The following is a 20,412-nucleotide window of genomic DNA, read 5'->3' on the forward strand; positions in this document are numbered from 1 at the left end:
CTTTATTTTCTCATGCATAACATTTGCCCAACATGATCAGGCCAATACTTTATTTTCTCATGCATAACATGTGCCCAACATGATCAGGCCAGTACTTTATTTTCTCATGCATAACATGTGCCCAACATAATCCGGCCAATACTTCATTGCATCATGTATACCATGTGCCTAACTGTATACAGTATAGGCCCAGATCTCTACTTTTCTGTCAGTTGGCATTAGCTGTTTTAGACAAACTTTGTCATTGGCACTTTTCTATCAGTTGGCATTAGTTATTCTAAACAAACTTTGTCAGTGGCACTTAAATTTCTGTCAGTTGGCATTAGTTGTCATAAACAAACTTTGTCAGTGGCACTTTTGTGTCAGAATACGTACATAAAATAGGTGATTGCTGATAGAAAAATGTTTTAGACATCTTCTGTCCATCCAGTTTTTAAGGCACTGTTGTATGTTTTTTTTGGCATTTATATCCCATGGAAATATTTCTATTGTATTTTTCTGCCCTCCATTTTGTTTTCTTGCTTTTGCATTTCATTAATCTTCAAACAGTAAATTTCATGCTTCCCTTTATAGTTTGTCTAAATTATTTCAGGAGCCATTGGAGGTCAGGAAATTCGGAAGTCACCAGCCAAGGCTGCAAATAAAATAGAGGTTCAAAAAGAGCATACAAATGGTGTTGTTAGTGCACAGGAGACTGAAAGAGTGGAATATCCCAAGGACACAGATAAGCAAAGACTTTCTCAACTGCTCAATTTCATACGTGCCAAGAAACCACCACCAGCTGAAGCACAGGAGAATAGTAGGGAGATGAGCGTGAGAAGAATTACCTCAAGAAACGACAGTGAGTCAAGTGAATCCAGCTCTTCTTCCTCTGAGACCGATGATGATATGGGGAGCTCATATCATCCATCCTTACGGAGCTCTTCTGTTTCTCCTCCTATTTCGGAGGTGGATTATGATGTGGAGATGTCAGAATCCGCACGACTACAGTCAGTTCATGAGGAAAATATCGATATAGAAGGGGATGGGAGAAATCAAGTAGTAAAACCTGCACCATTAGAACAATTAACTTTAGAATCATCTGATGTAAATGTGCCCTCTAGAGACATAAGCCCCAAAGAGAAATCCAAAAATATTTTGGATCACCAGAAATCAAATACAAAACCAGATGTTAGTACAGAGGAAAGAAATGTGAAGTCATCTCCTTCCTCATCGAGTGGCAAATCAAATGCAAGTGCCAGAATGAGCATGATAACTACCAGTTGTGAAGTGCACACAAGCACCCAATCAGATCAATCCCAGCTGCAATTAACAGCAATAGAAGGAGATGGTGAGATCCAGTCCAGAATCACATCGGCAGATTTGCCCTTGGGGCGAAGTTCATCACCTATATCTGTGTCCATGGACAGTCTTCCATCTTCTCACCCATCACCAAGCATGAGCCGCTCAAATACTGCTGATACAGAGAAAAGAAGCATGCATGATACCTCGGACACAGAGTCCATCTCACGAGCATCCCAACCAGAAATGACTGAATTCAAGGGGACTGAGTCACTGGTCCAGGAAGGAAGTGCAGATGATGATTATGTATTGGAGGAAATTTCTAAAGTGAAATTCCGCAGAATCTCTCAGCCTAGCAAACATTCAGAAGGTCAAGGACCAAGGTTTTCCCATTCACCTCAGAGACGTAAGTAAATTGCATGTTTTGTTTAAGATGTGTATTTTGATGTTGTTCTGGCAGATGATGATGCACAAGTATTGAACTATACGGTTTACATGGCCCTCATATTTGGTACCATCTATAATGTACCATATTTACAGTATATGTTTGGACACCATATTTGTTGGGACAACATACTTTAATTTTTTGTCATTTTTTTTGTGCACTGTATGTTCTCCTGCACATCATTTTCTTTCCAGTTGGATGTTGTGGGACACCTTTTAAATCATTAGAAATTACACTTTGGAAAATGCACTCCAACTGAAATCTTACTTTAAAAAATATAAACCTGTTTACTTGAGATAAAACTCATTAATCCACAGCAGCAGCATGATCTTGTCAACAAAACCCATCTCCTGCACATGTACGATCCATTCTTTTGGTGCATGAATAATTATTTAGCTTTCTCATGCCTTGAAAAATTATCATCGGGGGCAACAAACACATCTTTTGAAGTGGGAACTGCAAGGACTAAAGTCAGATTTTTAAGAATTTGTACCAGTCATACTACTTCACGCATTTAACCCCCATCTTATCATCAGTCCGTCCAGGAACGAGATCAGAGTACACTGGAATTTCATCCATGTTAATGATCATATTGTCAGTAAAATCATCTTCCTCTCTTCTGGCCTTCACTGTGAATTCTCCAAGTTATTTTATTTTCTCCAAATCTTTTGGACAATGGTGGGTCATTGATGTCTGTGCATGAAGCACTATATTGTGTCACTTTAGAAATTGTTCCATTGTTTCAATTTATTTTAAAATTTTCTGTGAATACCAGTGAAAAGGAACAAAAATTAGCTTCCATATCTTGGCCCACTTTGTATGTTACCAAAAAAATTGGTACACTTAAAAGAATCCAAAGTTGGCTTCCCTGATGTCGGCTTCTTTGTAATAAAATAACCTTTGAGTTGATATCCTTTATAAAAAAAATCGGCTTAAAATTATCTCGAGTTGGCTTCCAAGGTCGCCTTGCTTTGTAATAAAAATAACCTGTGTCTTTCATGTCCTGTCCATAAGTTCAAGCAATGAATTCACTGCTCTGGCTTCTGTTTGCTTGGCATCTGTAGTTATAATTAAAACAAATTGGTGTTTGTGAGTAAACAGTATACACAGCAATAACTTGCTTTAATAATACTTTTTTTGTAACCCATGCTACTAGTAAAAAGATGTCAAGTGAATGTAGTCAAATAAAGATTTTTATTTGCAAGTTACAGTCATATAGTTGACCTGAATTTAATTAGATCTTGGTTATTTTGCACCTAACACCATGTCATGTGTGAATGGCAGATGTCCTCAAGCAATCAGTTGATTATTTCCCACTCATTTGCGATTTTGTTGCATCCAGGTTTCAGTCAGAGAACATATTCAAACTTTTGAGTATAACCCAACATGATATGTTTCTCAAAGTTCACGTCAATGAACAATGTGTTGTGTGTTATTGGGCATAAGCAGTACATGCCACAGTATGGATGCCTACGCTCACAACTGACTGGAATTTAAGTAGGCTGATGATATAAACAAACGAGGAATAAACGATAATACAAGGTTATATTCTTTCATTTTATTATCAGATAAACATTTTATCTATTATATTGCAATGTGCAGTGGGATATGTGGCACAAATTCAACACAAATTTATATCATTTCTTAAGTCTTGGGACATGTGACCTAGATGAATAAAAGTTTCACCATCAGTTCTAGGAAAGGAAAAAAAATATTTTATCATGTCCCAGTATATACGGTAAATGAGGTATACATGACTTGTATTTGGTTCCATCTGTACAGTATATATGGCCCTCATATTTGTTTCCAACCATTTGGTATACATGGCCTTCATATTTGGTTCCAAGTATACAGTATATATGCCCCTCATATTTGCTTTCATCTGTACAGTATACATAGCCCTCATATTTGGTTGCAACCATACAGTATATATGCCCCTCATATTTGCTTTCATCTGTACAGTATACATAGCCCACATATTTGGTTGCAACCATACAGTATATATGGCCCTCATATTTGTTTCCAACCATTTGGTATACATGGCCCTTGTATTTGGTTCCATCTATACAGTATACATGCCTCTCATATTTGCTTTCATCTGTACATTATACATGGCCCTCATATTTGTTTCCAACCATTTGGTATACATGGCCCTCATATTTGGTTCTACCTAAAAAGTATACATGCTTCCTGTATTTGCATTCATCTGTACATAGCCCTCATATTTGGTTGCAACCATACAATATATATGACCCTCATATTTGTTTTCAAACATTTGGTATACATGGCCCTTGTATTTGGTTCCATCTGTACAGTATACATGCCTCTCATATTTGCTCCCATCTATACAGTATACATGGCCCTCATATTTGGTTCCAACCATTCAGTGTACATGGCCTTCATGTTTGGTTCCATCTGTACAGTGTACGTGGCCCTCATTTGCTTCCATCTATGCAGTATTTACAGGTTCTTCATATTTGTTTCCAGCCATTTGGTATGCATGGCTCTCATATTTGGTTCCATCTATACATTATACATGGCCCTCATATTTGGTTCTCTATTGAAAACTGTCATGAAGATCATCAAATGAAATGAGGTTGTGTGTGCACATAATTTAAACGTGTCTACCTATCACATTGGATTTATGTAAGGTTATGTTTCATTGGTTGAGAGAATGAACTCAATCTGAGACTCGAGCAGAGTTTTATGGTCTGCTGGCCTGATCTGGTATCATGGACATGGAACTGTCAAAGCAGAATCTGGAAGATGGAAGTTAAGCTGATGCAGTCTGTAACTAGCATGTTAATTTAGTAGGATTTTCTCTGGATGATTTTGTCTTTTAACAAAAATCAATTTTAATTGATTTTTATGTAACACTGAAAATTGTGGAGCTTTACATTCCAAATCCTTGCTTGTGCAAATATGGTGGAGAAAATAGCCACTTAGAAAGTGCCATCTAGCCATCAAATAAAAATGTTTAAATAAAAAGTGATCTTTACCTTTGTATAACACATACTGGTCCCAAAACTGACACTAAAGGAAAGTTAATGGGGAAAAAAATGAGCATATAATAATATAGGTAATCAGTTACAAATATTACAAATAATCTAATACAGATATAGTCTGCCTACTTAAATTTCAGTCAGTCATAATGTACCATGAAGCATAGTCTGCCTACTTAAATTCCAGTCAGTCATAATGTACCATGATGCATAGTCTGTGATAATGTACCATGATGCATAGTCTGCCTACTTAAATTCCAGTCAGTCATAATGTACCATGATGAAGATGCACCAGTAATGATTTTCGAATGCATCAATAATCATAGGTGGCAAATGATTTTCAAATGCAGCGGTAATCATAGACAGATGGCAAATGATTTCCAAATGCATCGGTAATCATAGATGGCAAATGATTTTCAAATGCATTGGTAATCATAGACAGATGGCAGATGATTTTTGAATGCATTGGTAATCATAGACAGACGGCAGAAACAGAAGATACAGACAGGGTTATTTGATTGATTTCTGTGTTTGATTCATAGAAAGACAATCCTGCTACTAGTAATATATGTCATGGAAAGTCTAAAAGATTAACATTTTGACTTAATTTTCATAATATGGTTGTGACTTCATTACTGTGCAGCTTATAATGTTTACTCAGTGCAGAGTCATTGCAATCAGATTAAAATCAGATCTCCGCTGTCCTACTTGAAGATCTGATGACAGCCGCTTAAGCATCATGTTTTGGTGACCTTTATAGTAACCAATGGAAATGCAGTTTTACAAAATCTGAAAGTGAATCAAATCATTCGGTACACATTCATGCTTTTTGTCCATGCTGATCAGTCTCCAAATGCGAAGATATAAAGACTTCATCTGATTGGTTGATAACATTAGCAATTATGGTAATAACATAGGTTGCCAGAACATGACCCCTATGCGGTCACTGTCAGATCTTCGTGTGTAAAAGTGGAGATCTGATTTTAATCAGATTGAAATCATTGATACTCACATTTTATGTGAAATATCTTTTGTTACTTCTCACTTTATTCGTTATATTCACTAAAGTACTTTTTTAACTGAAGAATTTGATATCGTGTTATGCTTCAAGGGAAATTACTAGTCACAGATTTGAAATGATGGAATGAGATGGGAACTGTTTGAGATGAGAACTGTTTGAATGAGATGGGAAGTGTTGAAATGAGATGGGAAGTGTTGGAATGAGACGGGAAGTGTTGAAATGAGATGGGAAGTGTTGGAATGAGATGGGACTGTTGAAATGAGAAGGGAAGTGTTGGAATGAGATGTGAAGTGTTGGAATGAGATGGGACTGTTAAAATGAGATGGGAAGTGTTGGAATGAGATGGGAAGTGTTGGAATGAAATGGGACTGTTGAAATGAGATGGAAAGTGTTGGAATGAGATGGGAAGTGTTGGAATGAGATGGGAAGTGTTGAAATGAGATGGGAAGTGTTGGAATGAGATGGGAAGTGTTGAAATGAGATGGGAAGTGTTGGAATGAGATGGGACTGTTGAAATGAGATGGGAAGTTTTGGAATGAGATGGGACTGTTGAAATGAGATGGGAAGTGTTGGAATGAGACAGGAAGTGTTGGAATGAGATGGGAAGTGTTGGAATGAGATGGGAGATGTTGAAATGAGATGGGAAGTGTTGGGAAGCATCTGGAGAGTAAAGGTTGCAAAATAAGTGGCCAACAAGAAGCAAAAATTTAGGTTCAGAGTCTCAGACATATTGGAATAATCATAGTGTTTAAAAATCCAGCGTGATTTGAAATGTCCCTGACAAATTACCTTTGACCAGTAGGCTGACAGGAAAAATTGAGGTCATCATTATGCCACTGTTATTGACCACTGATGTCAATAATTGCCATAACAACTTTCATGAGTAATCATTAACTTTTCCATCTATCTGTTCATTTGTTTGTTGTCTCATCATCATTTTCCTCCTTCAGGCTATATGTAGTTTTGTTTTAAATTAAAGAGTGTGGGGACATCAGATTATTGAGAGATTAAAAGATGATTCAGCACTTTTGTGATTTACTTCACTTTTGTGATTTTTGTTTTAAGAATCTTTTAAATATGTAACAACTCTGGAAGCCGACTTGTGATGAATTTTCACCGCGCATTTATTATGCAGTTCTGATTTGATCCAGTGTATTCCTGAATGGTATTGAGTAGAAAGAACTTCAGGAAATCAAATCATACAGTATATCTGTGGCTTCTGATTTGGTTCAGTTTGCGGATTTATCAGTTCTATACAAAAAATGGATATTTATCTTTATCAATGGCTTGGTGAATATTCCTTTTAGCTTGAGAGCTTGGTAAATTGCCATTCATGCTGTTTCATAATGTATATACTTGAGTGCTATGGTATCACAGGTCTTAAAATTAGCAATCAGCAAATAAGCAAATAAAGCAACTGACCTTCAATATGTCTGTTTGATATTTGCTCTGTATTAACATACATTTAATATGGAATTTAAATCATATAATTGTGGGAAACAATCAATAAACAGATGCCTTGTAAATTTCAGGTTATGCAACATGCGTTACTCTGAAATCATGGTAATACCAAACAAATTTTTATGATGGCATTTTCTTATCCTAATGTTAGGATCTTGATGTGTATGATGCACAAATCAGTTTAAAAATTGGACGCTATTTCAGTTGCTCTCATTCTGTTATCTGTAAGCTCCAACAACTGAAAACTGAGAAAATGAAAACAATGCATATGTAACCACTTGTGACATTCAGTGGGGTGGGGTGAGGATTGTCTATGAGAATGGGCAGACCAACATGAGTGCAGTAATCCCCCTCAATACGTGATAGGGGAGTGCTCCGGGATTGTCTGTGAGAATGGGCATGAGCATGAAAGTACATGTCAACCACAGGCTGTTGAACAAAACCAGATGTTACAATGAAAAATAATAAAAAGTGTGCGACAAAGTTTTTAAGTCAACACCTGTCAGTTGTAAAGTGACTAGAAAACAGTGACATTAACATCCTTCATATTTTGACTCCAACTGTTACTTTAGATTTGATCTCTTGCTTCTTGACAAATTATAGTAATCATGTGATTTGGCTTTTGCTCAGAATAATTGGACATTATCAGATGACAGACTGGTTAACTGATGCACTACAGTGATATCAGTTTTAAGAAGATATAGATTTTACTTGAAAACATGGGGTAAGGCCATATTTTAATAAAAGTGAAATTAATGGGTGCATTTTTAAAATAGTGTACTCTGCAGCATTTTAGACATTTTCCCAAAATAAAACTGGTGGTGATGCAGAAGTAGTAACTTACTGCCAGTCAGTGTATATAAGATAAGCACAGGATAGGTGGTGCTGTGCAGAAAATTACCAAAAACCTTAAATACTGTGATACCAAAGAACATGCAATACTGTATGAAGCTATGTGTTAATTATCTTAAGAACATTATATGTCACAATATGGATTGCATATCAAAAAATATACAAGTGAGTCAATGATAGGATTGCATACATAAATGAAAACATTTACAAGTGAGTCAATGATAGGATTGCATACATAAATGAAAAAATATACAAGTGAGTCAATGATAGGATTGCATGCATAAATAAAAAAATATACAGGTGAGTCAATGATAGGATTGCATGCATAAATAAAAAAATATACAAGTGAGTCAATGATAGCACTGCATGTGTAAGCAGAAAAATATACAAGTGCCGTAAGTCAGTGATAGCACTGCGTAATAAATAGAAAAATATACAAGAGTCAGTGATAGCATTGCATACATAAAATATTAAAAAGGAAAATATATAAGTGAGTGATAGCACTGCATACATTAACAGAAAGATATACCAGCAAGTCAGTGATATTACTGCATGCATAAATAGAAAAATATTCAAGCGAGTCAGCGATAGCACTATACGTTAACCGAAAAATATACAAGCAAGTCAGTGATAGCATTGCATACATAAATACAAAAATATGCAAGCGGGTCAGTGATAGCACTGTGTAAGTTAACAGAAAAATATGCGAGTCAGTGATAGCACTGTATATGTTAGCAGAAAAATATACAAGCGAGTCAGTGATAGAATTGCATACAATCATTGTGCAAACTCTGTCAAACAGTATGCTAAATTATCAGAACAGAAGAAAGTTAAGTGGTCCTTTTTTTTTTCTTCTGACATACAATAATGATTTAACAACAAGTTTATTAAAATACTGTCCTGAATGGACACACCCAGTGTGTGGCAATAAGGAGGATGCATAGTTTAGCTAAGTATATATTATTGTTCATTGTGAGTACACATAGGTACATCCTTCACTCTGCCAGGGATATAATAATAATAATAATAATAATAATAATAATAATAATAATAATAATTATAATATTGATGATGATGATGATGATTTTTTTAAGAGGCTCATTTGGTCAACAAAATATTCTTCTATGAATCTTTGTCATATATATGTGCAAGTTTTACAAGTTGTGACGTATATTGTATGGACTTTTAAAGGATTTGTAATAATGAGAGAATATTGTATGGACTTTTAGGGGAGTTAGAATAATGAAAGGGTATTTTGGGATAAAGATATAAATATAAACAATACTCAGGTGGAAACAAATATTAAAGGGTTTCAGTGCTACATGGAAATAGGAGAGTTTGGTAATAACAATTTGTTTGTTTGCAAGCATGAAAAGACCTATAAAGGAAACATTTTGTATTTGTAGAAATAGCCACTTTAGAAAGATAAGTTTCAGAAAGACAAGAAAAGTTTTTAAATAAATGTATTCCAGACTGACAAAAAATTCAGTATGCTCAGTTAAATTATCTCAATTTTTAGAATTTGCAGAACTCTTGTGTCAGTTCCTGTATAAAGTTGTGCATACAACTCATAGTTAGCAGCATTTTCTGTCAATTAAATGTCGCCCAGTTTGAAGTACTTAGTTCGGTTGAAGCAGTATTGATACTGTGTAGTAAGCTGTACACATTATTTTGTCTTGGTTTCCCGTGTGTAAATTAGTATTTTCTTGCTTAGGGAGCACATACATGAAAGCACAGATGGCTGAGGCAAGTTTAATTAAAAAACAGTCAATAGCACGAAGGAATAAAATAATACTACTAAGTGACAGAAGTTGCACAGATTTGTTATCACATCAGACCGGGTCATATTATACTAATCTGATGTACATACTTTTGTAATTTCTATGATTTTTTTTAACTTCAGGTTAATTTTGTTTAAATTTCCAACATTAAGCTTGCATCATAAAACTGTGCATGCAGTCAGGGTCCAAAATTCAAATAGAAAAGTTGACAGATTATCGATTGACAGTGTATTGATTCATCGGAACATCACTTGGCCATTTCCATCAGGTCATGAAATAACCTCAGAAGTAGTTATAGGAATTCACACAAATTTTGATGTGTTTGGTGAAATATTACAGGCACAGTGCATCATACAGGAAAGGCTGCAATTCTGATCATAACTTTGTCTCATTTCACTGCCATATTGTTCCATGTGAACAAATGTAGTTTGGAATATAGTGCAATAACAACAAATGACATCCAAGGTTTCTTTCTTGACTTGAAGAAAACGACAAAGGATGTTCCAATTGTGTGTGGATGTGTTAAAAAGGATGTACACATCTGCCATGGTGTTTTTTCAGGTATATCACCAGTATCTAGGAGTACAGGATCAGTTGTTTGAATAGCAATTTTTGACAGTTGTTCCATTTATTTCCCTTTGCAAACTGTTTATGATCAATCATTATCAGTGATTTTCATATTTTGGTATTTATTTTAATAATAATAATAATGATAATAATAATAATAATAATAATAAAGGCTTTATTTAGAGAAGGTAGCTCAATTAGTTACAGAACTAATCTACCTTGAGGCCTTCTATCTGTTATGTACAATATATACAGTATATACAACATGATGTGAAGAGCCTGGCTTGACACTAGATGATTAAGTGATTTTAAAAATCAAAGTATCAAGCCTGGAACATATACACAGGCATCTGTGAACACATGAACATATATAAATATAAAATATCATCCTGCATTGAAAAATTCAACTGTAAGAATGATGCAAAATTTACAGAAAAGCAGGCACTATTCATTGTACTAGAACTATTCAATTGTCTAAAGATTTCATCCATTTGAGACATTGATTATGAAAAGAAGAACTGCTAGGAGCCTGCCTTATGTCACTGGGAATGTTGTTCCATACAAGTGGACCGGTATATTGAAAACTATTTTTAAAAACAATTCCTTCTTTGGCCTTGGTATACTTCTTATGGAACTTAAATTTGGAGTACCATCAGCATCTCTTTGGTGAAAGATATTGCTTAGATAGACAGGAATGTCTTTTCTGGATACTTTATACATCAGTTTGGCCTTTCTAAGAAATATTCTTTCATGTATTGTTAAATCTTTATATTATTCACTGCATCCTGGAAATTGTCTATACATTGATCTAGAATTAAATGGCAAGCCCTCTTTTGGAGTCTTAAAAGTGATGTTATGTTTGAATTAGAGGTATTACCCCAAATTACATTACAGTAGTCCAGATATGGCTAATATAGCTTTTATAAAAGATGATCCTATACTGAAGAGGAATGTATGTTTTGATTTTCCTCAGTAGCCAAAGATAAGAATGACTGTTTTATTACATTTGCCAGATTAAAATCTTTAAATTTATAGGTGCATTGTTATCCTTCCATGCTGTATCACAATGATAAAGTCCAGAATGAATTCAGATTTTCCCCAAAATATTGTTTTGTCCACAGTCATATGATCACTTTGCAATTCCAATAAATAATTTAAATAATACCTCTCAAATTAATCTAGAAGCAACAATAATTACTTCTGCAGACTGAACATAAGTAAGAACAGTAATAACTTATAGAAAACATTAAATGTTCACTTTCTCATACTTATGTACATCTTAATGATTCAGTAAAAACTCCATGTTGGAGTTCAGCCCCATGTGGCATGTGTTTCAATACACCCCAATGTGACGCAGGTAACATTGCATCCATATCTGACATGTCACAAGTATTATGAAATTAGTCACATCAGTGAATTGCAACATTAAGTCATAAGAGAGTCATGGAGATGTAGAAAATGAGTCATTTAAGCAATTCTTCTTCTTCCTGATTCCTATTTCCTAATATTGTTATTGTTTTAATATCAGTCTGCATGTGTATTTAATGTTGTATTTAGATTTAATTTGAGAGGAATCATTTATTTTAATTATTTGTTGGAATTACAAAGTACCTGAACCAAAGGAACATTTTAGGATTATAATGAACATGCAAAGACATTCTGGACAATGCCATTGTTATACAGTCAAGATTGTTGGCACTTCAGCACATTCAAGGATACTAGTACATCAACACATTCAAGACCTGGAATTCAGTTTGAATACACTATTTATTTTACTTGTGATATTTTGTATTTAATTCACAATACTGTAAGTTCCTCTTAAATTTTCATTTTATAATTATGAGAATTAAATTATTTGTTAAGTTTTGGTTTTGCTTCTTTCTGTTACTTGGTTTAAAACAACAGAATCATAACAGAGTTACCTAAACTCAAAATTCCCCTTCTGATTCTGAGTCTCTGGCACAGCTGCGTAATGCTGCAGTGTGATGACAGGCCATGTTGAGTTCCATAAAATTGTTATTTTGTGTATAAACTGTGATATTTACATTTGTTGTGTTCATTATAATCTTTAAAAAATCAAACACCAATGGGATGGGGTGTACACAGGACTGTCGTTTACTTGAAAACTAGTGCAATTGCTCACAACCCCAACTGGAGTTCTGAAACCAGGAAAGAAAAGGAATCTTACTTGATATGCCGCCTTAGAACATTGAAACCATGTGGTTTAAACCAAGTAAATTAGAAAAAGACAGCCATGCACAAATAACATTAACTTTTGCAGCTGACACATTTTCTTTTAAATAATTCTCTAAAGTTGCTTAATGACCTATAATTACTATTATAACCATGAAATATCCAGGATATAATTTGCGCTTACTTAAATTTACATAAAACAATGGATGTCGTTATGGCTCATTGATTTCTAGATCAATAAAAATATTTTCCAGCATCTGCAACAAGTTGAAATAAACTAGTTGAAACATAATAAATTTAAAGGTTTACGTCCTGTAGAAACAGCCATGTAAAGTTTTGCAAACACAATGGTTTTTGTGTTTTATTTGTTTGTCTTGTCTATGTTTTGTTTTTGCCTTTGAAAAAGACTCATTAAGAGTCAAAAGCACTCATGCTAGTTAGATAGTAGTTTTACACTGTTTGTTGTTGGTTTATTGCACTTATCGTAATCAATCCCTGACACACATGATCCCTTGCTGGATCCAGTGCACTTGACAAGTTTGTTATTTGCCATATGATTTGTATTCTATATATATATATATATATATATATATATATATATATATATATATATATATATACACACACACATGTTCACTGAGTTTATCACTGACTGCATGACTGCAATCTGTTTTAATCATTTCTTAGTGAGACATATACTTAATGAATTTATTCTTGTCTTGTTTTGTACATGTGTACCTTTTTAAGTCCTAACAAAGAAGTATTCTGAGGGCTATTTCCCTTGAATTCTCACTAAGGGTGGGTGGATGAAGTATTTATTTGAGTATTTTAAAACTATTATTTAGTCAGTTTGATATTGAATTTGAGTGTCAGTCACTCTGTATTGCTCAGATATACAGATTGTTGGATATTTGTAATTCCTAAATAATGTAAGGGTATCACGTCCCTTGTTGAGATTGGTCCTGTGATATTTTTGTTAATAATTTGTGATCCTTGGAATAAGAAAGAAGAATAGCAAGTCTGTATCAGTTGTATTATTGTTCATTGATACAGGTATGATGAATTTATTCTGAATAAATCAGTGTAACAAAAAGATCGGGGCCCCCGAGTGGCCGAATTGTCTAAAGCGCTCTTCGTTACGGATCACTGCCATCTCACGTCTGTCTCCATGGGTTCGAGTCTCAGATTCAGCCAATGTGGGTATGTGAGAAAGCTTGCCAGTAGCTTCTCGTGGGTAGGTGGTTCTTTCCGGGGTTTTCCCGGGTTCTTCCTCCACCATTAATACTGGCCGCCATGTATAGCCTATCGTGTGCTGAAAAATGGCATTAAACCCTACAACAACAACAACAACAACAACAAAAAGATCAATTTATTAACTACAAATCTAAATAAGTGCGGAGGGTCCAAATTATTTGCATTGAACCAGTGATTAAAAAACCATTTGATGTGAAAAATGGCATTATGCTAACCCTGGCTGTTACAGCTGCAACAGCACGGTGTATAATTGATGAGATTGTGGACGAATACAGTATTCCCCAAAACTGTAACAAAATGGGACCCCCTAAAGTTAACACAGTAGAGTACAATCCACTGACCAATTCACGACAAACTTTTGGTCACAGCCACCCTTAATGCCCCTAGTTAAACTTGTTGCTCCTCTAAAAGCACAAATGTCCATTGCTCCAGATATTAAGGATTGCATTCCTGATGCAGTTAATGGGTCAAGTAGCATAACATAACACCCCAACGGGTCAAGTAGCATAACATAACACCCTAATGGGTCAAGTAGCATAACATAACACCCCAATGGGTCAAGTAGCATAACATAACACCCTAATGGGTCAAGTAGCATAACATAACACCCCAACGGGTCAAGTAGCATAACATAACACCCTAATGGGTCAAGTAGCTTAACATAACACCCCAACGGGTCAAGTAGCATAACATAACACCCTAATGGGTCAAGTAGCATAACATAACACCCCAACGGGTCAAGTAGCTTAACATAACACCCCAACGGGTCAAGTAGCTTAACATAACACCCCAATGGGTCAAGTAGCTTAACATAACACCCTAATGGGTCAAGTAGCATAACATAACACCCCAACGGATCAAGTAGCATAACATAACACCCTAATGGGTCAAGTAGCATAACATAACACCCCAACGGATCAAGTAGCATAACATAACACCCCAACGGGTCAAGTAGCATAACAACACCCTAATGGGTCAAGTAGCATAACATAACACCCCAATGGGTCAAGTAGCTTAACATAACACCCTAATGGGTCAAGTAGCATAACATAACACCCCAACGGGTCAAGTAGCATAACATAACACCCTAATGGGTCATGTAGCTTAACATAACACCCTAATGGGTCAAGTAGCATAACATAACACCCCAACGGGTCAAGTAGCATAACATAACACCCCAACGGGTCAAGTAGCTTAACATAACACCCTAATGGGTCAAGTAGCATAACATTTCACTCTGGGGCCCTACATGGCAGAGTGGTCTAAAGCATTCAGCTTTACCATTTACTGTCATCTCTTCTTGAGCTGAGCAAATATGGGTATGTGAGCAAATATGGGTATGTGAGCAAATTTGCCAGTAGTTTCCCATGGGTTGCTAACTTTTTACTGGTGTTTTTCTGGGTTCTTGCTCCACCAGTTATACTGGCTGCCATGTATATCCTTTCCTGCACTGTACAATAGTGCTAAACCCCAAACAATAAGAACATCATTTCACTCCAGGTAGAGTGGGCCTTACCAGATGATAAAAGGGCAGAGGATTGCAACAGATACCAAGCATATAATAACCTCAAGCCATTGGGCCATATGAATGATAATGGTGGAATGGAGAAAATGCAGATGTCTCGGCAAGGAGACTAGATAACTGTCAAGTAAATTCATATATAGCAAAAATAAGTAATTGCCTTAAGTGTGGAAGTTGTTGATATTTGACAATTTGACAATCAGAATTTACAAACATTTGATGGTAGTGTTGGGGATTGGTAGAAATTTCATGATCATTTATGGGCTACACCAGCTGATCAATGATCGATTATTAATTGATTTCTGCAAGACAGAAATGATCAAAGTAGTGCATCAATTTTAGCTAGGGTGTAACTGATATATATTCAAAGTTTATGCAATAGGACTTAATTATGTAGGATTCTAGTTTGTTATATTTCCTTAAATAAGAAGAAATACCAAAACTGTGCTCATTTGTTTATAACAAGAACAGGTTAATTAAAAACAAATTATCAGAATTGGGTTTATTTGTTTATAACAAGAAATTAAGAACAGGTGAACAGGTAAAATCATTTTTCATGTAAATGATGTAATGACTAGATAGTAGATAAATGACAAGAACTACTTAATCATGATGATAATTATTCCATGCAAAAACCTTTGTATATATACTTACCTGGCCAATGCAACAGCCATATTTTAAATCTTGCTATTGCTACACTTTCTGAATGGGTCATCATATTAATGGTTTAAACATTTGACAATTGAAAATAAAAAATAGTCTTATCTTGAATTCCAGGAAATTCTTTTCGCCCAGTGAAGAATCAGTCCTTTGAGGGACTCTTTTTTTTGGGGGGTGGGATAGCAGTGAAACAAATTTTAATAAGGTATTGCTTGTCTATTGCTATTGCTACTCCCACCCTGAATTGGTGTCCCACTTGTTTAGGTGTCCCACATTGAATTGGTGTCCCACTTGTTTAGGCTATGTCCTGAATTGGTGTCCCACTTGTTTAGGCTACATCCTGAATTTGTGTCACACTCATTTAGGCTACATCCTGAATTGGTGTCCCACTTGTTTGGACTACATCCTGAATTGGTGTCCTACTTGTTTAGGCTACATCCTGAATTGGTGTCCCACTTGTTTAGGCTACATCCTGAATTGGTGTCCCACTTGTTTAGGCTACGTCCTGAAGAGAATGAAGGACAGTGAACATGTGCAGGTTATCTGGGTTTGGATCATCTGCCTCACCCTATTGGAGAACAAATTCTCATTTTATAGTTGGGGTATTTCTGTCTGTGGAGAAGAACCAGCTTCACAATAGCAACAGGTAAGTACAACATTATTACAGTTAGTTTCCCTTCCCCTCCCCAAACTACAAAGTCATTGCTCTTACTACATTATTACAGTTAGTTTCCCTTCCCCTCCCCAAACTACAAAGTCATTGCTGTTACTACATTATTACAGTTAGTTTCCCTTCCCCTCCCCAAACTACAAAGTCATTGCTGTTACTACATTATTACAGTTAGTTTCCCTTCCCCTCCCCAGACTACAAAGTCATTGCTGTTACTACATTATTACAGTTAGTTTCTCTTCCCCTCCCCAAACTACAAAGTCATTGCTGTTACTACATTATTACAGTTAGTTTCCCTTCCCCTCCCCAAACTACAAAGTCATTGCTGTTACTACATTATTACAGTTAGTTTCCCTTCCCCTCCCCAAACTACATAGTCATTGCTCTTACTACACTGATAACTCCATCAACATGAACATATGCCCCATTGTATGCCTTGAAAATACAGATTTAATGCTGGAAAAGATAGTTTTTCTAGGATTTACTATAGATTATGAGAGGCATCAATTAAGTAGGGTGAAATGAAATCAGATTGTTGGTGGCCATTGGTCATTATCACATTAATTATTTAAAACATCTTGCCATTGTCCATGCCTTGTGATCATTGTGGGACCTAGTAAGGAATAAACATATTGGTATTCAAGTAGACAATATACAAACATTGCCATATGTTGTGTGACCTAGTAAGGAATAAACATATTGGTATTCAAGTAGACAATAAACAAGCATTGCCATAAATTGTGTGACCTAGTAAGGAATAAACATATTGGTATTCAAGAAGACAATACACAAGCATTGCCATACGTTGTGTGACCTAGTAAGGAATAAACATGTTGGTATTCAAGTAGACAATACACAAGCATTGCCATATGTTGTGTGACCTAGTAAGGAATAAACATATTGGTATTCAAATAGACAATACACAAGTCTTGTGATACATTAACAATATGGGTGAAATTTCAGGGTGAACTCTACTCCAGGGTTAATTTTGTTTGTTGTTGTTGTTGGGTTTAACGCCATTTTCAGCACATGATAGGCTATACATGGCGGCCAGTATTAATGGTGGAGGAAGAACCCGGGAAAACCCCGGAAAGACCACCAATCCATGAGAAGCTACTGGCAAGCTTTCTCACATACCCACATTGGCCAAATCCGAGACTCGAACCCAGGACTGCAGAGTAATGGATGATCTTTTAGAATCTATATGGGAGTTGTACATGAAAAGAGATATTTGCATTCAGCAATATACTTACCTGAGAGTTCATAATGCTCCAGCTGATTTCTATTTTAGAAATTGTTCAGACTCACTGAATCAATGTCAGAAGTGACATTTTGAGTACATTTTGCACTTACATTTTTCAACCAGACATTGATTGATTTGTTTTTAGGTAAAATTTTCAAATTGATCAATATGTTTTATGGAGTCCAGAACCATTAGCATTTAAATTTGATGCTTTTTTTTCTGATCTGAATTTAATCTTGTTTGCTCGATAGGAAAAATTATGAACATGATCTTGAGTGACATAGTTGATTAAAGCATTCATGATATTCCCATTTTGGTTAATCTCAGCTATGGTTTCATTTTCATATGGCTTTTATTGTTAATATTCATGCCAGGCTGCCTTGACACAAAGACCTTCTCATACTCCCACATTCAAGAGAGAGTCACCCTTTAAAGCTGAGCTTGGCAAAATGCAGCCCACTGTGAGCTGGTTTTATCCATTGATTTACATCATAGGGTGTGGCTTTAAAAATCACTTAACTGGCTCACACCTGGGAGGAAGATGCTTATGCCTGTTGTAAAGTAAAGGTAGAAGCTAATGGGTGTGTTTGTATCAGAGCTAGCCTCTGAAGAAGAAAACTTCCATAGAATGCTGTTGAACTTATCTGAAATTCCTGTGGTGATGGCATCCGTTAGTCTTGAGAAGTGATGAAAGTGCGCCCATGAGAGATGTCCCGGTTGGTGGTTGTGCAGCGTCTAATGTGGCAATGGAGCCCAAAGTGGCAGTCCTTGCTGTACTTGAAGTTTGAGTCTGGTGTAGGTTGGAACTGCCTATTCTTTTTCTGAGATCACTTTTCATCAGCTAGCAAGCATAGCATATCCTTGCTGGCTTTCAGACCAGTGATCAGAGCATGTCGCCAGCTGGACCTGTCTAGAGCAAGCCCTTCTAAGGTGTTGACATTGATGTCAAGGACTTTCATGTCATGCTTGCAGACATCCTTGAAGAGGAGATGTGGCTGTCCGATTGACCTTTGCCAGAGGCAAGCTTCGAATAAAGAAGGTCTTTGGGGATCCATCTGTCATCCATCCAATGTACATGGCCCAGCCATCTGATGCAACATTGGTGGAGGAGTGTGACCATACTGGGAATCTTGGCACATTCAAGCACCTCGTTGTTTGTCAGTCACTCGATCACTCCAGGTGATCTTGAGTATGTGTCGGAGGCATCGCATGTGAAAGGTGCTCAGTCTTTTCTCCTGTGAGCGTACAGAGTCCAGGTTTCACTGGCGTACAGGAGAGTGCTTAGCACACAGGCATGGTACACAGAGATCTTAGTGTTCAGGATCAGCATTCTGTTGTTTCATGCTCTCTGTGACAACCTGGAGAGAGTTGTTGATGCCTTTCCAATCCCCTTGCTGAACTCAGCATCAAGCGAGAGGTTGTTGTTGATGGTAGAGCTAAGGTACGTAAACTGACTACCTCAAGTTCATAGTTGATGATGATGATGATGCTTGGGGGATTCGCGTCCTGAGCCATCACGTTGGTTTTCTTTAGGCTGATGGTCAACCCAGACTCATTGCATGCTTTAGCAAAGTGGTCCGTCAGGTGCTGTAGCTCAGCTTCTGTGTGGGTGGCTAGAGCAACATCATCTGCGAAGAGCATGTCTCTGATGGTTGCTTCTCCCACTTTGCTCTTTGTTGTGCCAGGTCGAACAGTCTGACTTCTGATTGGGTGTGCCGGTAGATCATCAGAAAGAGCATCAGTCCTTTGTATTAACTCTTTAAACAGGTCAGGAATAGCATTAGTCCCTTGTATTAACTCTTTAAACAGGTCAGGAATAGCACCACTCCCTTGTATTAACTCTTTAAACAGGTCAGGAATAGCATCTCTCCCTTGTATTAACTCTTTAAACAGGTCAGGAATAGCATCAGTCCCATGTATTAACTCTTTAAACAGGTCAGGAATAGCACCACTCCCTTGTATTAACTCTTTAAACAGGTCAGGAATAACACCACTCACTTGTATTAACTCTTTAAACATGTCAGGAATAGCATCAGTCCCTTGTATTAAGTCTTTAAACAGGTCAGGAATAGCATCAGTCCCTTGTATTAAGTCTTTAAACAGGTCAGGAATAGCATCAGTCCCATGTATTAACTCTTTAAACAGGTCAGGAATAGCATCAGTCCCTTGTATTAACTCTTTAACTCTAAGCATGCACCACTGAAAGTACATCGAGTAAAGACTGAAATTCAGTCTAATTCATCGGGCTTACTACTGAAATCCTAGATGCTATGAAAACACGAGACCAATTCAAGGCTATGGAAAACCATGCACAATATAAAGTATAGAGAAATAAAATAACAAGTATGATTAAAAAGCTAAAAAAAACTATTATCAATCGTTGCTTGAAAACAAAAAGAGCAACACAAACTCCATTTGGAAAGTCTTCAATGAACTCATTTGGAGGAACGCACAAAAAAC

The 20,412-nt window shown here is 36.3% G+C and overlaps 1 protein-coding gene across 1 annotated transcript in view; it reads left to right on the plus strand.

Annotated features, from left to right (window-relative positions):
* LOC149785949 (uncharacterized) overlaps nt 1-20,412 on the plus strand; it is a 213,286-nt gene that overhangs the window by 98,136 nt on the left and 94,738 nt on the right. Inside the window, exon 5 of the mRNA XM_089976201.1 lies at nt 593-1,687. Coding sequence (XP_089832327.1) covers nt 593-1,687 — 1,095 coding nt within the window. The remainder of the gene's footprint in view (nt 1-592; nt 1,688-20,412) is intronic.

Source organism: Sinohyriopsis cumingii, chromosome 12 (assembly GCF_028554795.1).
Source record: "Sinohyriopsis cumingii isolate HCF-2022 chromosome 12, ASM2855479v2, whole genome shotgun sequence".
In the NCBI taxonomy this organism is placed as follows: domain Eukaryota; kingdom Metazoa; phylum Mollusca; class Bivalvia; order Unionida; family Unionidae; genus Sinohyriopsis; species Sinohyriopsis cumingii.